Source organism: Coffea arabica, chromosome 4c, assembly GCF_036785885.1.
Source record: "Coffea arabica cultivar ET-39 chromosome 4c, Coffea Arabica ET-39 HiFi, whole genome shotgun sequence".
NCBI lineage: Eukaryota > Viridiplantae > Streptophyta > Magnoliopsida > Gentianales > Rubiaceae > Coffea > Coffea arabica.
The window spans coordinates 41,406,367-41,429,627 of NC_092316.1; the positions used below are offsets into that span (position 1 = coordinate 41,406,367).

Sequence of the window (23,261 nt, forward strand, 5' to 3'; positions counted from 1 at the left end):
TCACACACACCATGAGCCATAGCTCGGTACTCTGCCTCTGCACTACTACGAGCTACAACACTTTGTTTCTTACTTCTCCAAGTAACCAAATTGCCCCATACAAAGGTACAATACCCCGAGGTTGATCTTCTATCAATGACTGATCCTGCCCAATCAGCATCTGTATAAGCTTCAATGGTCTTTCGATCTCCTCTTTTAAAGAACAATCCCTTTCCTGGAGTACTTTTTAAGTACCTCAGAATTCGATATACTGCATCAAGGTGCTCTTCATATGGAGAATGCATAAACTGGCTCACAACACTCACTGAAAAAGCTATATCAGGACGAGTGTGAGCCAAGTAAATTAGCTTGCCTACTAACTTTTGGTATCGAGCAGTATCAACTGGTGTTCCATCTTTTATATCTGCTAACTTGTGATTCGGATCCATAGGAGTGTCTGCAGGTCGACATCCACTCATCCCTGTTTCCTTTAAAAGATCCAAAACATACTTGCGTTGGGACACAACAATGCCCTTCTTGGACCGAGCTACCTCCATCCCTAAGAAATATCGTAGTGTTCCCAAATCTTTGATTTCAAAGCTAGAAGCAAGACTTTTCTTCAGCCGTTCCATCTCAATTAAGTCATCTCCTGTGAGGATGATATCATCCACGTACACAATGAGTACTGCTATCTTCCCGTCCTTGGAGTGTTTAACAAACATGGTGTGATCACTCTGAGCTTGGGTATAGCCTTGATTCTTTACCGACCTAGTAAATTTTTCAAACCAGGCCCTAGGGGATTGTTTGAGACCATATAACGATTTTCTTAGCTTGCAAACTCTAGACTGAAACTTCCCTTCAAATCCAAGGGGAGACTCCATGTACACCTCTTCCTCCAGATCACCATTTAAAAATGCATTCTTGACATCAAGTTGTTGGAGCGGCCAATCAAGGTTTACTGCTATTGAGAGAAGCACCCTAACAGTGTTTAATTTTGCCACTGGAGCAAAAGTTTCAAGATAATCGATCCCGTAGGTTTGAGTGAACCCTTTAGCCACCAATCGAGCTTTGTACCGTTCCAATGTCCCATCGGAATTATACTTGATGGTAAAGACCCATTTACATCCTACTGTCCTTTTCCCTTGTGGCAGGTTTGTTACTTCCCATGTTTGATTCTTCTCAAGAGCATACATCTCTTCTTCAATAGCCTTTCTCCACTCTGGAACTTGTAATGCTTCCTGTACATTCTTTGGAATTTCCACAGAAGAAAGTTGTGAAGTAAATGTCAAGAAGGTAGGGGATAACTTTTCATAAGAGACATAGTTAGTCATAGGGTGTTTGGTACAAGAACGCACTCCCTTTCGAAGTGCAATAGGAAGATCCAAATCAGCAATCTTTGAATCAGAGGAAACTTTATCTAATGACTCAAAAACATTAAATTCTGTCCTAGGTTCGGATTCCTTGTCCATGATTGTGAACAAAGGATATGCACCCAAACACCTTTAATGAGACTTCATATGTTAATCGAGACATGGGATAAATGGTTTTGAAAAAATTCAGAGGAGTTTGGAAATTCAAGGTTCTTGAGGGCATTCTGTTTATGAGATATGTAGCAGTTAAAATTGCTTCGCCCCATAGATATTTAGGAACATTTCTTGAAAAAAGTAATGCCCTCGCCACTTCTAAAAGATGTTTATTTTTTCTTTCAGCTACCCCATTCTGTTGTGGGGTATCATTGCAGGAGCTTTGATGCACAATCCCTTTTTCAAGAAAAAAGCTTCCCAAAATTTTATTGAAATGTTCTTTTCCATTGTCACTCCGAACAATTTTGACTTTTTCTTGAAATTGTGTCAAAACCATGCTGTAGAATTTTTGAAACACACTTGCAACCTCTGATTTCTCTCTTAACAAATACACCCAACAAACTCTTGTGTGATCATCGATGAATGTAACAAACCATTTTTTTCCAGATGAAGTTGAAATTCTAGAGGGACCCCAAACATCAGTATGTAATAGAAAAAACGGTTTTGAGGGCTGATAAGGATGTATAGAAAATGTAGACCGATGATGTTTAGCCAATTCGCAGATTTCACATTGAAAAGAAGATGAATCTTTATTCTTAAACAAATCTGGAAATAAGTATTTCATGTAATAAAAACTAGGATGTCCTAGTCTAAAGTGCCATAACATAATCTCTTTATTACTAGTAATAGAGACAGACCCGTAACATGTGTTTTTTGATTGGTGTTGTCATATCTGATCCATCTTCAAGGAAGTAAAGTCCCCCATTTTCTCTAGCACATCCAATCATCCTCCCCGTTGTCAGTTCCTGAAACTCACAAAAAGAGGGGAAAAAATTAATCCGACACATGAGATCCCTAGTTAATTTACTTATGGACAGCAAATTGCATGATAACTTTGGAACATGAAGAACTCTATGAAGTGTTAGAGTAGGAGAGATGACAACGGAACCTATGCCAGCTATGACGGATAATGATCCGTCAGCAACCTTGACCCTTTTATTGCCTGCACATGGACTGTAGGTAGAAAATAATTGTGACACACTAGTCATATGGTCAGTGGCCCCAGAATCAATAACCCATATAACCCGTGGACAAGATGCATTTGATGTTTTACATGAAAGAGCAATAGTAAAAGGTTTACCATTTTTAGCAAAAGAACAGAAAGGAGTGAAGCTTTTTGGCTCAGTGACTGAAAATTGTGGAGACTTAAAGAGTTTGTACAGTTGGCTTAATTGTTCCTTTGTGAAGGCTGGTGTCTCAAAGTCAGTTTGTTGCTTTTGAGAATCCTCATTCACAGTCTGCAACACCTTGCTATCACCTCCATTTTTCTTCTTGAAATTCGATGGTTTCCCATGTAATTTCCAGCATGTGTCCTTTGTGTGCCACGACTTTTTACAGTGTTCACACCAAGGCTTCCTTCTTTTATCCCCGTCCAAATCTGTCCCCTTAGAAACCAATGCTGAAGTCTCAACTTCATCCTCTGCCTTGGACTTTGGTGATGACTTCAGCATCACCTTACGCCTTGATTCTTCTCTTCTGACTTCAGAAAATACTTCACGAATGGAGGGGAGAGGCTTCCTGCCCAAAATACGACCTCGCACCTCATCGAGTTCTTGATTTTGTCCAGCCAAGAAGACATAGACTCTGTCGTTCTCCTCCCGTTTCTTGTATCGAACATTGTCTGCACAGCAGTCCCATTCATCCTCATAACAAAGATCCAATTCCTGCCATAAAGTTACCATCTGATTGTAATAGGTTGTAACATCTCTATCTTCTTGTCTTGATTTCCACAATTTCGTCTTGAGATTGAAAATTTGAGACGAATTCTCTATATCGGAATACATATCCCAGACAGCGTCCCACACATCCTTGGCTGTGGGCAGAAATAAGTGTGGCTTTCCTATTGCTGGTTCCATAGAGTTTATCAACCAAGCGATAACTAGAGAGTTCTCTGAATGCCATCTCTTCAAATTGGGATCTTCAGCAGCTGGTTGTTGAATTTCTCCAGTAAGGTGGCCGAGTTTACCTCTGCCATCGATAGCCAGCTTTACAGATTGAGCCCATTCCAGATAATTGGAACCATTTAATTTATGAACGGTTATTTGTAGGGAAGAAGAATTTGAAGCGGAGTAATCTGTAGTTTGGATAACTACTGAAGACGAGGATGAGTCTTCTCTTGTGTGAGCAGTCGATCCAGTCATGGCTGCTCGGTAGTTCATGGCAGGAATTGGTACAGAGCCGGAGCTCTGATACCATGTAAACTTTAACAGAAAAGGAAAAAATGAACAAAAAACTCTCCTTTTCTTTATTTTCCCACTAACTAAATATGCTTACAAGGTAGGCATATATAGGACAACCCTATCATAGTTCTGCCACCACTTAAGGTAATAGAACCATGATTTTAGGGATTACATAATCAACTCATATCCTATCTATTCAACCTTGATTGATCATAAGCAATAAAATCCCATAATTATGGGAGGTAATTATGGAAGATAATATCTCCCATAATCATAGGAGATAATATCTTCGACAGATTCATTATTACATTTTTGTGCATTTTTATATCTTTGCGCACAATTAAATTTTCAATTCACATTAGGTTGGGCTTATGATATTGGATGAGATTCATTTACTTGGAGCTGATCGTGGACCCATTCTTGAGGTATGAAACTCGTAATTGCTTAAGCCGAGTACCATGTGATTATCTTTGTCCCAAATGTACATATATGTAGTAAGGTAGGAATTGTCACCGACACTTTTGTTTGTTGGCATGTCATATTGCTTAATATGGGGACGTCCAAAATATCCTCTTGACATTTTGCACTATTTAGGGCATCAATAAAAAGGATTCAGTGTTGACAATGAACATTATATGCATACTTTATGTTAAGTTTTCAGATGTTTATTAGATGCATACGTATATATATCTAGATTTACATACATATGTGTGTTGTGTTTACTTGAAAGTAGTAGTAGCCGAGCCTTTGTTATAGTTTCCGCCTTTTCCTTTAACAGCTACACTGATAATAGGATAATGATAACAAATGGTCTTGTATAAGAAATGATCCTTTTGCCAATTCTAAGAGTTCGAAGGTATACTGGATTCATTGCTTCTCAAACTGTTTGGCTTATAATAATGACCCTTAGTATATTGCTTTGCTGAGTTCTAAGTCCTACAATTTCTTGAGTAGCTTCATTTTCCATGATTTTTTCAGGTAATTGTCTCAAGAATGAGATATATATCATCCCAAACAGAGCGAGAAGTTCGATTTGTGGGCCTATCAACTGCACTAGCAAATGCACAGTGTGTATTTTTTTCTTTGACTTGTAGTCACTCACCTCTATTCCCTTTTCTTTCTCATCTTTATGTCATTCCGGTGCCATTTTGAAGTTATTATTTAATATATATATTAAATATATTAAGCGTGTCTTTACTGTTGCTTTATAGGGTTTGCTCTGTATAATTATTTTCATTTGGCATTCTTCACCATCACCATGTGTTGTTTGATGATCAAGAAACTTTATTTCTTATTTTTGAAAAAAAATGATTGTTGTGTTGTCTTATTTGATTAGTAATTTAGCTGATTGGTTGGGCGTCGAAGAAAATGGTCTTTTCAATTTCAAGCCAAGTGTCAGGCCTGTTCCTCTTGAAGTTCATATCCAGGCAAGTTGGGAACTAGTTTTTTTATATGTTCAGTACGTTTTATATGAGCTCCAACTTTTTCTGTATATAACTAGAAAATATGCTAGAAGTTTGCTAGGGTAGCTGTTACATGTTATATCTAAAAACAGTCATCAGTAAGACTGAAATGAAGCTATGGATATGACAATATTGTAAAAATGGAAGTAAATTTTTTGTCCTTCTTGACACATGAGCAGATAAGCAGATGGATTATAACTAGAGCATTGTTATTATAGTAATTGCGTAAGTGCATCTCTAGCACAAGACCATTCTTGTGTTGAGAAATGCATATCAACATGAAATTTTGATCCGCCTTTAAAGGGTTTATTATGTTATCTGCTATTATTTATTTATTGTTTACTTTTGTTGGGTTTCACTGGAAGTGGTTAAGATCTTGGTATTTGCTACAATTTGGTAGTAAAATATGTAAATCTTGTATGCAGGGGTACCCCGGGAAGTTTTACTGCCCAAGGATGAATAGCATGAATAAACCCACATATGCTGCAATATGTACGCATTCACCTACGAAACCAGTTCTCATATTTGTATCATCTCGTCGCCAAACAAGGCTTACGGCATTAGACCTCATCCAAGTAAGAATTAACACTTCTTCAAGTAATGTTTTTCTATATGCATTTCACGTAATGTCTTTTCTGTTATTGAAGTTCGCAGCTTCAGATGAGCATCCAAGGCAGTTCTTGGCTATGCCAGAAGAATCTCTTCAGATGATCCTTTCACAGGTCACAGATCAGAACTTGAGGCACACTTTACAGTTTGGCATTGGGTTGCATCATGCAGGTCTAAATGATAAGGACAGATCTCTGGTGGAGGAACTTTTTGCAAATAACAAGATCCAGGCAATTCTCATTCTTGTGAACTTTTTTTCTAGCATGAATCAAAATTCTGTAATTGGATTAACTTTGACATTTATCCATTGACCAGACATAAATGTTCATATGCTGGCAGGTTTTAGTTTGTACTAGTACATTAGCATGGGGTGTAAATCTTCCTGCTCATTTGGTTGTTATTAAGGTGAGCTTTACTGCTGCAATTTCACTTCTCGCATTATGCTAAGTAGTGGAAGGAATTATTTTCTAACTGAAACTACATTCTTGGAGTATCTTTCATCTCTCTCTCTCTCTGAAAATGATCTTCCAAGTTTCCAGCCAGGGAATTAACTATAACCAGGAAAGTTCAGCTGATTCCTGTAATTTTAGAATTTCAGCATGACGGATCTCAAGTCCAAAATGTGCGCTTGGATTGATAGTAAACATCCATTTGAAATATTTAGAAAAATCTAATTTCTATTAAGATTTCGGGATCCCTAGAAAATAGATTGGCTTTCTGATCTACATGAAAACGATGATGATGAGAATATAAAGACCAAGGCCCATTCAAGCATATGGGGAATTAGAAGATTCAAGTGAAGACTAGTTGATTGCACGAATGCTTGAGTTTAGTAGGATTATTTGATTTTCCTCGTTGATTTTGGTTATTTCTCGCTTTAGAAAGTCTAGGTAATTAAGCTAGTTTAATTGCGGCCCATTTGTTAGCAAGTAAGGCCCAAAATCTTTCTTAAGTATGTAGGGTAGTTTGGTCAACTTTTGGATTAGGGTTAATGCTTGTAAGGGTTATAAATAGCCCCACTTCCTCTTTGTTTCAGATCAGTTTTTTGGCTATTAAATACGATTAGTGAGTTTTCAGTTTCTCTTTGGCAAGAGAGCTTCCTTTGAATACTTGAGAATCTTCTCAAGTTATTCACCCGAACTTATCAATCGAGTATCTCCTTGATTGTGGCGTTCTACTACCCCCAATTTGGTTCGTTAATTCGAGTAGTTACGGGTTGAGATAATATCAAAATTGTTCGTGACTTCTAGGGATTAGTTGGGTCAAATTTTCGCTGCCTAAGCCATGGTGATTTGGTTGTCTAGATCGGGGTTTCACATCAGATGAATTCAAAATCCTTTGAATATGCAACCCATATAATGAATCATGCAAATCCATTTCCTCTAAAATCATTTCTCAAAGCAAAATGTTCAGGAACATGGCCTGGAAATTTGACTGACTGTGGTACTGGGTAATCTGATGCTTTTTTTCCTCTCCTTTTTGTTCTTTTTCCTAGCGTGGGTCAAATATAAGTTTTCCTTTTTTGACTACCCTCTTGCTAATTACTTGGAAGTCTATCCCATACTTCCATCCATGGTATGGCTCAATTAGTGGTCCTATTAAGCCAATGCCTTCTTGATGCAGGGCACAGAATATTATGATGGAAAAGCAAAAAGATATGTTGATTTTCCCATCACGGATATTTTACAGATGATGGGTCGAGCAGGTCGACCACAATATGATCAACATGGGAAAGCTGTCATTCTTGTTCATGAACCAAAAAAGAGCTTCTACAAGAAGGTAAAAAAAATCTGAGTGTTGCATTCAAAAAATATTTTCATGCCAAACTTGTTCTGTTTCTTTAGATGATTAATAGCTTAAGTTGATCTTGCAGTTTCTATATGAACCATTTCCAGTTGAAAGCAGTCTGAGAGAGCAGTTGCATGATCACATCAATGCTGAAATAGTTGCTGGAACAATTTGTCATAAGGAGGATGCAATGCACTATCTCACCTGGACTTACTTGTTCCGAAGACTGGTATAATATGGATGATATCAGTTTATCTTGTGAATAAGTTGGTTACACTCTTGCTTCATCCTCAATTTCCCTGAATGAGATATGCTGAAAGTTACTTTTTATTTCTATGTACCAATTAGACTTCTATATAAACATGAAGTCAGGAAAACCAGAGTTAATCCCATATGGTCAAGTTGGACCTGCCGTGTCATCTTTCAAATGATGGAAGTTACTTGGAAGGAAAGAAGGGTACTAATGTTTGAAAGGAAAAAACCATTTTTGTGATATTTGAAAAGTTGTCGATGAATAGATTGATGAATAGAATGCAATAATGGGATCTAATTTGCTAAGGAAAGCATATTTTGGTGAATACGTAGATTTGCAACTTAATATTTGAGAAACAAAACTTTTAGATTTCATGTATGTAAAGGAAAATTGGAACTTTAGTTGTATAATTCTATTTATAGCTGTTTAGTTAATCTGCACAGATTTTAGAGCAAGCTTCCTACAAAATTGAAAAGATCATGTACTATGAGAATTAGTTAATTTTGCATTGTTGGCTGAAGATGCCATAGTCTTCTTGTTTAAGTTGATCTTGTTGACTGGTCAAAATCAATTTTATTATGTAATTAAGAGGTTTTCTTCATGTTTTGTTCATGAAAACATGTAGCTGCATTCACTTGCTGTTGAATCTGTAATCAGTAACTTATGCAGTTTGACACTATTGTTATTAATCGTAGCATATAAGTAGTCATGTTCTATTATTTCAGTCTATGGATTAGGTTTAGCTTTTGATAAAGTTTGTGACTAAATAGATTCTTAGAATGTTAATTTTACTATAAAATGGATTTTGCATTTTCAATAGTAAATTGTTTCCTGTATAAAAACGTTCATTCGCATCTATACCTCATCAATATTTATTTGGGAAGTGTCTAATTTTCTGGTTAGTAAAATAGATATGCTATTAGAGAAAAAAAAATAAACTTCAGAAAATGTTTAATAATCTATCGTAAAAACATTGGCAGTGTGTACCAATGTAACCTTGATCCTTCACAAAATTTTTTAATCACTCTGCGACATTGATGTAATCTCTAACTAGATAAAGGTAACCTTTTTTGGCCTCTGAATATTATCTCTGCTGAATTTGGACCTGTTTAAGCTGGATTTTCAAATAATTATCTCCTCAGTGAGTTCAAAAATCCAGGTGAACTTGTTTAAAGTTGCTTTTAGTTTTTGATAAGACACAAAAAAGTAGCATCTGTAACTAAAGAAAAATGAAAAGCATACACTTTGATAAGTTTTAAATCATGGCTATTGAAACTTTGATCGTTTCATGGTTATTCCTTTTATCCTGGGAAATATGGATGTTATGCTTCCCTTATCAGCAATATCCTAATCATTATCCAGCATGCTAGTGTCAAACTTTACTCTCATTAAGTGTAATGGTTTAGTATATATGTAGACAAAGACACATATGAGTAAGCGTGCGAGTCCATGTTGTAACATGATATAAATGTGCTATTGAGCCTTCTTTAAGGAATCTACTGAGATATTCTAAATAAGATAGTATATTTGCCTCCAAGACAACTATTCTGTTTTCTATTAGTGAAGTCGCCTTCTGTCAGATGGTGAACCCTGCTTATTACGGCCTGGATGATGTAGAACCAGGAAATGTTAGTTCTTATTTATCAAGGTAATAAGATGTCAATTTAACAGTTTTATATCAGAATATGTTGTGATAGTAATTTGACTAAAATATAACTAAGTTTGTTTTGTGTCTTTTACAGCTTAGTGCAAAGCACGTTTGAAGATTTGGAAGACAGTGGATGCATTAAGATCAATGAAGATAATGTGGAGCCAATGATGTTAGGATCAATAGCGTCCCAGTATTATCTCAGATACACAACTGTGTCGATGTTTGGTTCTAACATAGGGCCAGACACCTCCCTTGAAGTTAGTATATTTCTTGAGCTCTACTCTATGAATTCACTTTTAGCTTCTCGTATGCTTTTGCATCTTATTTCCCTCGTCAAACATTTATCATCATAGATTTGCGTATTTTCATAGGTCTTCCTCCATATATTATCTGGTGCTTCAGAGTATGATGAGCTTCCTGTGCGGCATAATGAGGTAACAGATCTAGATGATAATCTAAATTTCACATTTATGACTTTGAACTTCTTTAGATATAATCATACATTTGCACCTATAATTTCAAACTTCTATAACTGGGATTCTCCGACCTTTCTTGGAATCCATTAATGCAACAGAACAAAAAGGCCCCCCTGCCTTCTTTTTTTTTTTTTTTTAAATAATCTGGAGGTGAAAAATGGGCACCTAGAATCTCTGCTACGGGCTTTAGAGATCATGGGTTGATTCTGTGTCTGTTTCCTTTTATTATTCTGAAAACTAAGAAAAATGGAGAGAAGATACTCTTCTTCAAATATTTGGACTACACAATATACATATATATAAACACAAGTGTAACCTAATTTAGATCCTAAAATCATGCTAATCTAAATCAATCTACTACTTAATTAATACATGATATTATAATCATATGATACCTAATTAATACATGATACTATAATCATATCTCTCCTAATATTTATAATATCAAATATTTCCATAATATCAGATTACATATCTTCAACACTCCCCCTCAAGCTGGAGCATAGATGTTGCTCATGCCCAGCTTGTTACAAAGGTAATCAACTCGAACTCCATGTAGAGCTTTCGTAAAGAGATCTCCCAATTGTTCTCCAGTCCTTACAAATCCTGTGGAAATCAAGCCCTGCTGTATTTTCTCACGAACAAAATGACAATCTATTTCGATGTGTTTTGTTCGCTCATGAAATACGGGATTGGATGCAATATGAAGAGCGGCTTGGTTATCACACCACAATTTTGCAGGCATTGAGGTTTTGAGACCTATTTCAGTTAGAAGTTGATTTATCTACATGATTTTACATATCGATTGTGCCATAGCTCTATATTCTGACTCTGCACTTGATCGCGAGACAACATTCTGCTTCTTACTCTTTCATGAGACCAGGTTTCCTCCAACAAAGACACAAAATCCAGTTGTGGATCTTCGATCTACCTTGGATCCTGTCCAATCAGCATCTGAAAAACACTCAATCCTAGTATGACCATGATTTTTATACAGAATATCACGTCCAGGAGCTCCTTTTAAATAACACAAAATTTGTTCTACAGCTGCCCAATGATTAACAGTAGGATTAGACATATATTGACTAACAACACTAACTGAATACGCGATATCTGGACAAGTCACTGTAAGATAATTCAACTTTCCAACCAATCTTCTATACCTCCCAGGATCTTCTAACAATTCACCTTCTTTTGTGAGTTGCAAGTTAGGAATCATTGGGGTATTAGCTGGTTTAGCCTCCAATTTTTCCGTTTCAGATAGTAAGTCAAGAACATATTTTCTTTGGGACAGGAATATCCCCTTCCCACTCTTTGCTACATCAATACCCAAAAAATACTTTAACAGTCCCAAATCCTTTGTCTGAAATTGACTATAGAGAAAAATTTTAAGAGATGAAATACCTACAGCAGCATTCCCAGTGATAACAATATCATCCACATATACTACCAACAAAATAATACCAGCTTCAGACTGTTTGTAGAAAATAGAATGATCAGATTTGCTTTTCTGCATCCCAAACCTTTCAACTGCTAGACTAAATTTTTCAAACCAAGCACGAGGACTTTGTTTCAGTCCATACAAGGACTTCCGAAGATGACAAACCTTTCCAGACTCTCCCTGAGCAACAAACCCTGGTGGTTGCTCCATATAAACTTCCTCTTGGAGGTCTCCATGAAGAAAGGCATTCTTGATATCTAGTTGATGCAAAGGTCAATTATGAGTGGCTGTCATAGAAATGAATAACCTGACAGATGTTAACTTAGCAACAGGGGAAAAAGTGTCAAAATAATCCTCTCCATAGATTTGGGCATAGCCTTTGGCAACAAGGCGAGCTTTTAACCGAGCAACCGACCATCAGGATTGAATTTAACTGCAAAAATTCACTTACTCCCAATGGCCTTCTTCCCTGTAGATAAATTTACTTCCAGGTATTATTACCATCTAGAGCATTCATCTCTTCTATTATAGCATTGCGCCATCCGGGATGGGATAGGGTTTCACGAACAGTTTTAGGAAGGGAGATGGAATCAATAGATGTAATAAAGGAATAAGAAGAGGTGGATAAATGATTATAAGATACACACGAAGACACGGGATAAGTGCATTGACGCTTACCTTTGTGAAGAGCAATAGGAAGATCATCACTTGAGATAGGATCTTGTAACGAATGAACTGGTTCAGGGCATGCATCAGGAGACTTTTGTCGTCGAGAATATACCTGAGTAATTGGAGGTTTAGCAGGGAAGAATTTGAGGATGTCACAATATAGATTAACAAATCATCATCCTCGTCCTGACATAAATGAGATAAGGATGGGGTAAAAGGTGTATTTTCAAGAAAAGTAACATCAACTGACACAATGTACCTGTCGAGACTAGGACAATAACATCTATATCCTTTTTGGACACGGGAATAACCAAGAAAAATACATTTCAATGATTTGGGGTCCAATTTAGTGACTTGGGGACGAGAGTCACGGACAAAACATGTACACCCAAAGATTTTAGATTCAATGGGAAACAAAGGTCTATTTGGAAAAAGAGTGTTATAAGGAGTCCCACTGTTCAGAACAGATGAAGGTAGACGATTAATTAGAAATCAAGCTGTGGACACTGCATCAGCCCAAAAATGTTTAGGAACATGCATTTGAAATGATAAGACACTTGCAGTTTCGAGCAAATGTCTATTCTTTCGTTCTGCGACCCCGTTTTGGGATGGTGTATCCACACAAAAGGTTTGATGAATAATGCCATTTTGCACCATATAAGATTGAAAAGGTGCAAATAAATATTCATTGGCATTGTCACTTCGCAATATTTGTACAGAACGCTTAAATTGGGTCTTAACCTTAGCACAAAAAGCACAAAAATGAGAAAACAACTCTGACTGATTTTTCATGAAATATAACTAAGTCATACGAGAATGGTCATCGACAAAAGTAACAAAATACTTGAATCCAGTTTTAGAAATGACTGGACTAGGTCCCCAGACATCTGAATGAACTAATGCAAACGGAGCATCCGCTCGTTTATTGACCCTAGGACTCAGATTAACACGATGATGTTTGGCAAACTGACAAGACTCACAATCTAATAAAGACAAACTCTGAAATTGTGGACAAAGTATCTTTAACAACGGGAGAGAAGGATGATCCAGCCTACAATGTGCTTCAAATGGAGTTACAATTCCAGAACAAGCTATGGACTTTGGTATCTGTGTGTCAAGAATGTAAAGACCTCCAGATTCATGCCCTTTACCAATAATCTGCTTCGTCGTAAGATCTTGAATCAAGCAATAGTTAGGAAAGAATTGGGCAGAACAATTGAGGGCACGAGTAAGTTACTTACAGGAATTAGATTAAAAGACAACTCAGGCAAACTTAAGACAGATGACAATGAGATTAATGGAGTGGAGTTAACTGAGCCTGATCCAAGAACACGAGATTTTGACCCATCAGCTAAGGTAATTGTAGGTGCAGATGTGTGTGGCTGAAAGGTAGAAAATAGACTGGAATTACCTGTCATATGATCTGTGGCACCAGAATCAATTATCCATTTGGAGGACGAGGACACAAGGCATGTGTTTGGTTTACCTGACTCAGCGATGGCAGTTACGGGAGTAAATGAAGACTTTAATGATTCTTGATACTGAGAAAATTTAGCAAATTCATTTGCAGAGATCGTAATAGACTTTTCATAGTTAATAGCATCATTGGTAGAAGCAATATGTGCGGATTGAGTTCTCTGGTTCTTGTACTGCAATTTCTTACAATCAGGCTTCATATGACCCGGCTTATGACAATAGTGACACAACCACTTCTGCATTCTATCCCCGAGTGTCAATTCCTTTACCACCACCTTTGTATTGCTGTTTTTCAAGACCAACAAGAGCACTGTTGGACTGAATAGACTGGGTATTCTCTATGCGAAGCAACCTACTAAACACATCTTGCAAGGATGAGATCTCAGGACTGGAAAAAATCTGAGATTTAGCAGGTTCAAATTCAGGTGAAAGACCAGCCAAAAAACTCATAATTGCCATATGTTCCCGTTGAGTTTGTTGAACTTTCACATCAAAACTAAAGGGTAATAACAGATTAAGCTTCTCATAAGTTTTCTTAAAATCCATAAAATAAGTCATGATGGACTTATTTTGTTTCTCTGCACGATAAAAGGCTTGACACACCTCATATATGCGAGAAATATTCCCTTTACCAGAATACAAAAATTCTAAATACTCCATTAACTCCTTAACAAATTCATAGTGATTAATTAAGCTAATTACCTCACTGTCAATAGAATTCCGTATTTGCAGGAACAATCTAGCATCTTCCCTTAGCCATGTCTGTCTTGAACCATCTTTTAGAGGATCATCAGTCAGATGATTATCTTTATCAATACTTCGCAGATAAAGACGAACCGTTTTGCTCCAATCAAGATAGTTAGAATTGTTGAGTTTGTGGTCCGTGATCTTAGACATCACAGGAACCACATCAGACGTAACGACAGATTTCGTTTCTGCCATGGGTTTAGAATTAACAGAAAACAAAAAAAAAAAAAAACAAAAAAGGACAGATCTGAGCTCTTTAAAACAAGAGTGACGAATAGAGCACAGATATGTCCTATATAGAACCAGATGAACTAAATGATGACTAATGAATTTTCTGGCAGCGGACAGAGACCCTAACCTTGATGGTAGGGCTCTGATACCATGAAAACTAAGAAAAATGGAGAGAAAATACTCTTCTTCATATATTTGGACTACACAATATACATATATATACACACAAGTGTAATCTAATTTAGATTCTAAAATCATGCTAATCTAAATCAATCTATTACCTAATTATTATATGATACTATAATCATATGATACTTAATTAATATATGATACTATAATCATATCTTTCCTAATATTTACAATATCAAATCTTTCCATAATATCAAATCACATATCTTCAATATATTCTAAATGATACATTTGTCTTCCTTGGATTTTTCCTCTTGTGGGTGCTGTTTTATACCTGTAAAAAGATTTATAATTAGCTGCAACTTTCTTCTGAATTCTTATTAGGTTTTTGTTGGAATCCATTAATGCAATAGAACAAAAAGGCCCCCCCCCCCTGCCCTTTTTTTTTTTTTTTTTAATAATCTGGAGGTGGAAAAGGGGCACCTGGAATCTCTGCTACAAGCTTTAGAGATCATGGTTTGACTCTGTGTCTGTTTTATAGGTGCTGTTTTATACCTGTAAAAAGATTTATAATTAGCTGTAACTTTCTTCTGAATTCTTATTAGGTTTTTGTTGGAATCCATTAATGCAATAGAACAAAAAGGACCCCCCCTGCCTTTTGTTTTTTTAATAATCTGGAGGTGAAAAAGGGGCACCTAGAATCTCTGCTACGGCCTTTAGAGATCATGGTTTGATTCTGTGTCTGTTTTATAGGTGTTGTTTTATTCCAGTAAAAAGATTTATAATTAGCTGTAACTTTCTTCTGAATTCTTATTAGGTTACTTTCTTTTCTTAGTCTGCTTATCAAGGCAGGCTGATGAAAGTTAACGAGTGACAAACAATTCATTTTATATTCATGAAAATCAAAGAAGATTATTCTTTGTTTGACAGGTCTTGTCATTATTTAATTAGAAAACAAAATAAATCTTAAATGGGCATTTTATAACAGCAAGATTCACAACGGTTTATTTAATGGTCAGTTTTTGCTATCCATTAGAGCTTGTCCTCAGAATCGCAAGCCATAATCTTTCCAGTCAGACTTTTCTGTTTATGAACTCTTTGTTGAGTTTGTACTTCAAACATATCTTTGGTCCTGGTTTTTCTTCTTTTTTTGGTTAATCTTGTATGCATCATTTGTCATGCTACATGAGATGATATATTTACCTATCAGTTGTGAATAGCACATGCCTGCATGTCTAGTAATATGGCAGAACTAAGGAAGAGGATATTTTCAGAAATCTGGAGTGACAAGTTTTTGTTCTGAAAAGCCGATGCCCATCATATCTTTGCAATTTCTGTTGAGTGATTTTACTCTTTTAGGTGACTTACCTTTGCTCCCAGCATGAAACTTGTGATTGTGCTTTTGGGTTCGGGAAAACCTTGCTACACATTATTCAACCTATTATAACAATCAAGTGCAACTCTCTTGGTTTGATTGGATGCGCAAAACTATTTTCCTCCAAAAGGTGAGGTCTGTCAAAGATTATTCAGTTAACAAGTGTTTTAACCAAGGAAAGAACATTAAGATAGAGAAGAATATTATTGTGCTCCCATCATGAAGAAGTCGACGTTAATTTCTACAATGTATTTCGGACCACATACACGATTGTTTTGTGATTAAATGGTTAGTCTATGCCTGCATGCTGTAGTAACTAATCATACTCCTAAAGTTTGCAGTATTTCTCTCTGAAGTATCTACTTAATTTTATAGGAAAATTATAATGATGGATTGTCCCGAAGAGTACGATATATGGTGGACAAAAATCGACTTGATGATCCTCATGTGAAAGCAAATCTTCTTTTTCAGGTATTCTAGATCCTTGAGTTCCTCATTTGGAATCACTTATAAATATCTGCAGATTATGAGGTTCACTTATCTTCCTTAATATTATGTCTCTTCAGATATATTATTCTCTATAATTGTGATACAGGCACATTTTTCACAATTGGATCTACCAATCAGTGATTACATTACTGACTTAAAGTCTGTGCTTGATCAAAGTATACGCATCATCCAGGCCATGATAGACGTATGTGCTAACAGTGGATGGCTCTCGAGTGCCCTGACTTGCATGCATCTATTGCAAATGGTTATGCAGGTAAGCTCTTTTCATTAGATAGATGAAGGGCGCATTGACAAAAGCTAAAGCCATATATATTTTCCTGCTCCCATTTTATTCTAATAAGTTCTTGCAAACTGATTTCCTTAGAATTTCTATTCATCAAATCAGGTTACTAGTCCTCACATTGATTTCGCTTATAATATTTGCATTAATGTCGCCACTCGTGTTGTTTTGCCAACTTGATAGTTTATCATAAGTCATAGTTTACAAAATTTTTCTTAGGGAAAAAGATGGAACATGAGAAATGTCATACTTTAATTTGCATATACTGTGTCAATTATCCATAACAAATCCCAATATTTGGTATATTAACCATCATCTAAATTCTCGGATCAACACTTGATAGAGAGTTCTGTCAATTTGCATATCTGCAAAGGCTCTCTCTCTCTCTCTTTTGTTTTTAAATTTTTGTAGAATTTTTCATCAAGTAGAAAGAACACAGCTGTGATGTCTCAAGGTTTACACAAATAAACTTAATATACGCAATTTGATGCTATGGGCATAAGGTGTCCTGTGGTCTTTGGTACTTTGTTCCAGCTACAAAGTATTTTTATTACAAGTACCATCATTGGAAAGTATTTTAGATGAATTTGGTGGAAATTTCTATGTACCTTTTGCTATCATATGTGGTGTATGGTGGCAGCTAGAGAAAGTTCTCATGATGATAGAAGATTTAAAACCTACCAGAACTATGTTACTGTTGTTCTAGATATATACTCACAAAAGACCAGTTAGCATTGAGAATAGATATTTTGGAAGGAAAATATCTAGTTACCGTATTATGAGTGACCAACTAGTATTTATAGAAGTACAAACCTAACAAACTATTTACAAGAATACCCTTATTAATTTATTATCTACAAGAATACTTATATTCTCTTAACACTCCCCTTCAAGTTGGAGCATATATATCATAAGCACCCAACTTGTTACAAATGTATTTCACCCTAAATCCTCATAAACTCTTGGTAAACAAATCAGCCAATTGATCTACAGACGATACATGAGATGTCTTGATGACTCCATCAAGCAATTTCTCTTGAATGAAATGAGAATCAAGTTCAATATGTTTAGATGCAATATGAACAGCCGCCTGATTATCACACATTAAATTCATAGGCTGTTTATGTTCAAATCCAATTTCAAGTAGCATGCTCTTCAATCAACAAACTCACACACAGTGTGAGCCATAGCGCGGTATTCAGATTCCACACTTGATCTGGAGACAACTGTTTGCTTCTTATTCTTCCACGACACTAAATTATCACCAACAAACACACAATATCCTGTGGTCGATCTTCGATCTGAGGCATAATCAGCCCAATCTGCATCACTATATCCTTTAATAGCAGTGTGTCTATGATTTTGATACAACAACCCTTTTCTAGGAACACTCTTAAGATACCTAAAAATCCGTATAACAGCATCCCAATGACTAGTATGAGGGGTATCAAGAAATTGACTCACAACACTCACTGCAAACGAAATGTCAGGCCTCGTTACAGTGAGAATTTAATTTACCCACAAGTTTTCGATATTGTCTAGGATCATCTAGTAATGCACCTTGATCTCCTACTAATTTCACATTAGGATCCATAGGAGTATCCACAGGTCGGCAACCTAACATCCCAATTTCACTCAGCATATCGAGTACATATTTCTTTTGACATAAATAAATTTCATATTTAGACCGAACTACCTCAATACCCAGAAAATACTGTAAATGACCTAAATTCTTTGTCTGAAAGTTTGCCTGCAGATTGGATTTAAGTTTCTGGATCTCCCCAATATCATCACCTGTAATCACAATATCATCCACATAAACAACTAATAAAATTTTACCAACATTAGAATGCCGATAAAATACAGAGTGATCTACTCCATATCTTGTCAGACCGAATTCCATGACAACATTACTAAACCGGCCAAACCAAGCCCTCAAAGATTGTTTTAATTCATATAAGGATTTTTTCATATGACAAATCAACCGCGAATTCTCCCCTTGTACAACAAATCTAGGAGGTTGTTCCATATATATCTCTTCTTCCAAATCTCTATGTAGAAACGCATTTTTCACATCCAACTGATGCAATGGCCAATTATAAGTTGTGGCTAAAGAGATACGAAGACGAACAGAGATAATCTTTGCAACAGGAGAAAACGTTTGTAAGTAGTCGATTCCATACACTTGAGTAAATCCCTTAGCTACCAGACGAGCTTTCGATCTATCAATACAACCATTAGGCTGCACTTTTATAGTGTGCACTTATTTACAACCAACAACCGACTTACCAGAAGGAAGAGGGACAAGATCCCAAGTAACATTTTTCTCTAAAGCAAATATCTCTTATTGCATAGCTAATCTCTAACCACGATGATTGAGAGCATGGGTAATAGACTTAGGAATAGATACAGAATCAAGGGAAGCAACAAAAGAAGAATATGACAGAGAGAGACGAGAATAAGAAACAAAATTAAAAATAGGATGAGAAGTACAATGCCTCTTACCTTTGTGTAAAGCAATAGGAAGATCTGACTTATAGGAGGGCATCAGACCTGGATTTTAAGATTGAGAGTTAATTGGTGAAATGCGTGGCATATCAGGAGCTTTCTCAATCACGGAACGACGAGAATAAATTTGAAAATTAGAACGAGTTGTGGAATCTAGTGGACTAGATAACTCAGGTAATAAATATGAAGGGACTAATAAAACAGGAGAAGGAAAAGAGGAACACTAGTCTAACTCACAAGACATACCTTATTTCATAAAATAAGGAGTGGATTTAAAGAAAGTAACATTAACATAAGTAAAAAAACGATTTAAAACTTGATTGTAATATTTATACCCTTTTTGTGCTCGTGTATATCCTAAGAAAATACACTTAATAGCATGATGATCTAATTTATCCACCCTGGGAGCAAACTGATGAACAAAACACAAACCCAAAAATATGAGGCAATTTAAATTTAGGTTCATAAGGAAAAAGAATGGAGTGAGGTAATTGGCCTCCAAGAATATTGGATGGCATGCGATTAATTAAATAACATGCAATTAAAACTGCATCACTCCAAAATTGTTTGGGCACATTCATGTACAACAAAAGTGTTTGAGCAACTTCGATTAAATGTCCAATTTTTCTTTCAATAATTTCATTTTATTGTAGAGTGTGAGGACAAGAGGACTGATGAAGAATACCGGATTTAATCATTAAGGTATCAGAAGGAGTGAAAAAATATTCTTTCGCATTATCACTGCGAGGTATATGTATAGGCACACCAAATTGATTCTTTATTTCTGTAACAAATGCACAAAAAATGGAATATAGTTCTGAACAATCTTTCATTAAGTAAAGTCATGTAACTTTGAAAAAATCATCAACAAAGATTATAAAATATTTAAAACCTAACTTTGAAGTGATTCGACTAGAATCTCAAACATCAGAATGAACTAACAAAAAGGGTTTCGAAACCCGCTTATTGACTCTAGGAGCAAAAGAAACATGATGATGCTTTCGTAATTGACAAGACACATTCTAGTGAAGACAACTGACTAAAGGTAGGAACTAACTTCTTCAAATTTTGTATAGACGGATGACCCAAACGACAGTGAATTTCAAGAGGAGAAACAGTAGCAAGACAAGCAATCGGACCATTGGAGTTTAGAAAATAAAGACTATTATGCTCATGCCCTCCACCAATCGTCCTCTTTGTCTTCAAATCCTGAATGACAACAAAATCAGGAGAAAAAATAACTGAACACTGTAGAAATTTAGTAAGCTTACTAACGGACATTAGATTAAAAGGCAAATTGGATACGTAAAGAATAGAAGACTGGGGAAGAGATGGGTTAATTTCTACAGTGCCTAGTCCTTTAACTTTAGTTGTAGATCCATCAACTAAAGTAACATGAGGGAAGGAAGTAGATTCTTGAAAATTAGAAAAATTTGTAGAAGTACATATGATCAATAGCTCTGGAATCAATAATCCATGAGTCAAAATTAGAGGATGTGAAGAGACAAACCATAGCATTACCTTTTTATGCTAAAGAAGCAGAGGGAAGAGATGCGTGATTTGCAGTTTGGTACTGCAGAAATTTGACATAATCTTCCTCGAATATGGTAAGTCTTCTGGGATCGTTGTGCTGAAGAACTTGATTCAGTTTAATCAGTGGTAACCGTATTAGCAAATCGAGGTTTTTCAACTAAATCCCAACAACTATCATGAGTGATTTTTCAAACCACAATGAGTGCACTCACGGGTACCTCAACCTCCACGACCTCCATGATTTCCTCTACTTCTTCCTCCACGAGAGCCACGTCCAAAATTAAGTTGCTCTATCCGATTGTTGTTAGCAATTAAAGCAGATTTGTCATTGATTGAGCACCATCACCCTGTGCATTATCCTTAGATGCAGAACGTAAGATCCGAACATACACCTCTGCAAAGGATGGTAATTGTTTACCTGCTAAAATTTGAGATTTGATTGGTTCAAATTTTGGCTTGAGGCCAGCCAAGAATATGAGCATAAGCATTTGTTCCTTTTGCCTCTGCATAACTGTAATATCACTTGAGAGAGGCATTATAGCATTTAATTCTTCTGAAACTCGCTTAAGATCGGCAAAGTATTCAGTTACTGTCTTGTTATATTAGTGCAACTGAAAATACTCCAAAGAAATATCATACATCCGTAAAAGATTACTGCAGTATAATAACCAGACATAATCCCAAACTTCTTTTGTTGTCTCACAATGAGAACACATGTAAGCAATTTGGAATGCAATTTATGGCTCTATAGAATTTCAAATTGCTCCAAGAATTTGGGCATCCTCTTGAATTCACATTAGTCTCTTGTTGTCCTCCATAGGAGAGTCATCTGTGAGATATCGTTGCTTTTCTAAGCCTGTCAGATAAATTTTAACGATTTTTTACCAGTGTTGATAATTAGTGTCATTCAACTTCCAATTTGTGATTTGAGGCATCACCACTGGCATAATATTAGTGGACGTCACGATACCTTTTGATAAACTTTCAGTCATAGCGAATAGCGCTTCAAACCAAAAAAGGGTCAAAACTCGAGATGAACAGTATGCGTGAACAGTACTGCGTGAACAGTGCTCGATGAACAGTGTCACGTGAACAAGACTTTTGCTAGATGTTTAACTCTAATCCTAGGACTTTAGCTTTGATACCATGAGAATAGATATTTTGGGAGGAAAACATCTAGTCACCATATTATGAGTGACCAACTAGTATTTATAAGAGTACAAACCTAACAAACTATTTACAAGAATATCCTTACTAATTTATTATCTACAAAAATACTTATATTCTCTTACCATGCATATCTGTAGTACTTATTATAACCTTTAAGCACAAATATTAGAGATAATCTAATCATCATTTGTTGAATTCTCCACAACTAACTGCCTAGTATGGTTCTTGAATCTCCCATGGTCACTGCTTGGTGTACTGCCTAATTTAGTGATCGGATAGTTTTTTCTCAATTTGTTGATAGGCTGAAACTAAGGAGGTGAATTGTACATTGATGACTCCCTTGTAGAAGTTGCTGGCATCAAATCATTATACGCCTCACTTTCCACATGAAAAGGCGTCCTATTTTTTTTTTCCCTCTAAGCAGACGAGTAATGCTTTTTCTGTGCTTTGCTTCTTCAAGAATTATTTGTCAAATAAATTCTCTGATGTACATTAATGTTTGCCGAGCATGTTTTCTACATTGATGATGCCTTTAGCAACTTTGTTTTGCATTATGCAACAAATGGTGCTCGCATAAATTGTCTGACAAACTGTGTGGCACCAGCTGGTTCTGTTCTTCACTTTAAGCACAAATGCTGGCTGCATGAGTGTGCCCATTATCAACAGCATGGATATTATTTGTCATCATCACAAGCTGTTAGACTTACTGTATAAACCCTTTACATTTTCCAGAACCACTGAACAAAAACAAAGCCAGCAGGGATCAATGTCTTGTATCACCAGTTGTTGATGTCTTAGCAAAAAACTTGAATAGTTTCTCATTTGTTTGCAGGGTTTATGGTATGATAAAGATTCTTCTTTGTGGATGTTGCCATGCATGACTGATGATCTGATTAGTTCATTGAGCCGAAGAGGCATTGCAAAGATTCAGCAATTGTTGGACACTCCCTCCACAGTTCTACAGGCTATTGCTGACAATGCTACGGCCTCAAGACTACATCAGGTGATTCCTATTCTCCTCTCATTAGATTGATTAAGCATTTACAATTTGTCAAAAAAAAAGATAGTTTTTCATGGGCGAAAATGTTGTTTTTGTTGAAGAACTCTGTCATGCTGAAGTTATGATGAAGTTTCAGAATATGTACCTAACAGGGTACATCGTGAATGGATGTGTGAGTAGATGAAAGTTTGATGCATCTTTTTGTGCTGT

General features: G+C 36.1%; 1 protein-coding gene across 4 annotated transcripts in view; it reads left to right on the forward strand.

Moving 5' to 3' along the window:
• Window positions 1–23,261, forward strand: part of LOC113739167 (DExH-box ATP-dependent RNA helicase DExH14) — a 46,910-nt gene that overhangs the window by 21,869 nt on the left and 1,780 nt on the right. The window contains exons 33-46 of one of the 4 annotated variants that reach the window (XM_072046224.1): window positions 4,105–4,167; window positions 4,721–4,809; window positions 5,079–5,169; window positions 5,631–5,780; window positions 5,853–6,044; window positions 6,154–6,219; window positions 7,438–7,593; window positions 7,688–7,831; window positions 9,436–9,503; window positions 9,598–9,763; window positions 9,878–9,940; window positions 16,426–16,521; window positions 16,646–16,813; window positions 22,884–23,054. In XM_072046224.1, the coding sequence (XP_071902325.1) occupies window positions 4,105–4,167; window positions 4,721–4,809; window positions 5,079–5,169; window positions 5,631–5,780; window positions 5,853–6,044; window positions 6,154–6,219; window positions 7,438–7,593; window positions 7,688–7,831; window positions 9,436–9,503; window positions 9,598–9,763; window positions 9,878–9,940; window positions 16,426–16,521; window positions 16,646–16,813; window positions 22,884–23,054 (1,683 nt within the window). Of the gene's footprint in view, window positions 1–4,104; window positions 4,168–4,720; window positions 4,810–5,078; window positions 5,170–5,630; window positions 5,781–5,852; window positions 6,045–6,153; window positions 6,220–7,437; window positions 7,594–7,687; window positions 7,832–9,416; window positions 9,504–9,597; window positions 9,764–9,877; window positions 9,941–16,034; window positions 16,255–16,425; window positions 16,522–16,645; window positions 16,814–22,883; window positions 23,055–23,261 lie in introns of those variants that run through there. The other 3 variants (XM_072046225.1, XM_072046226.1, XR_011813173.1) reach the window with 3 other exon arrangements.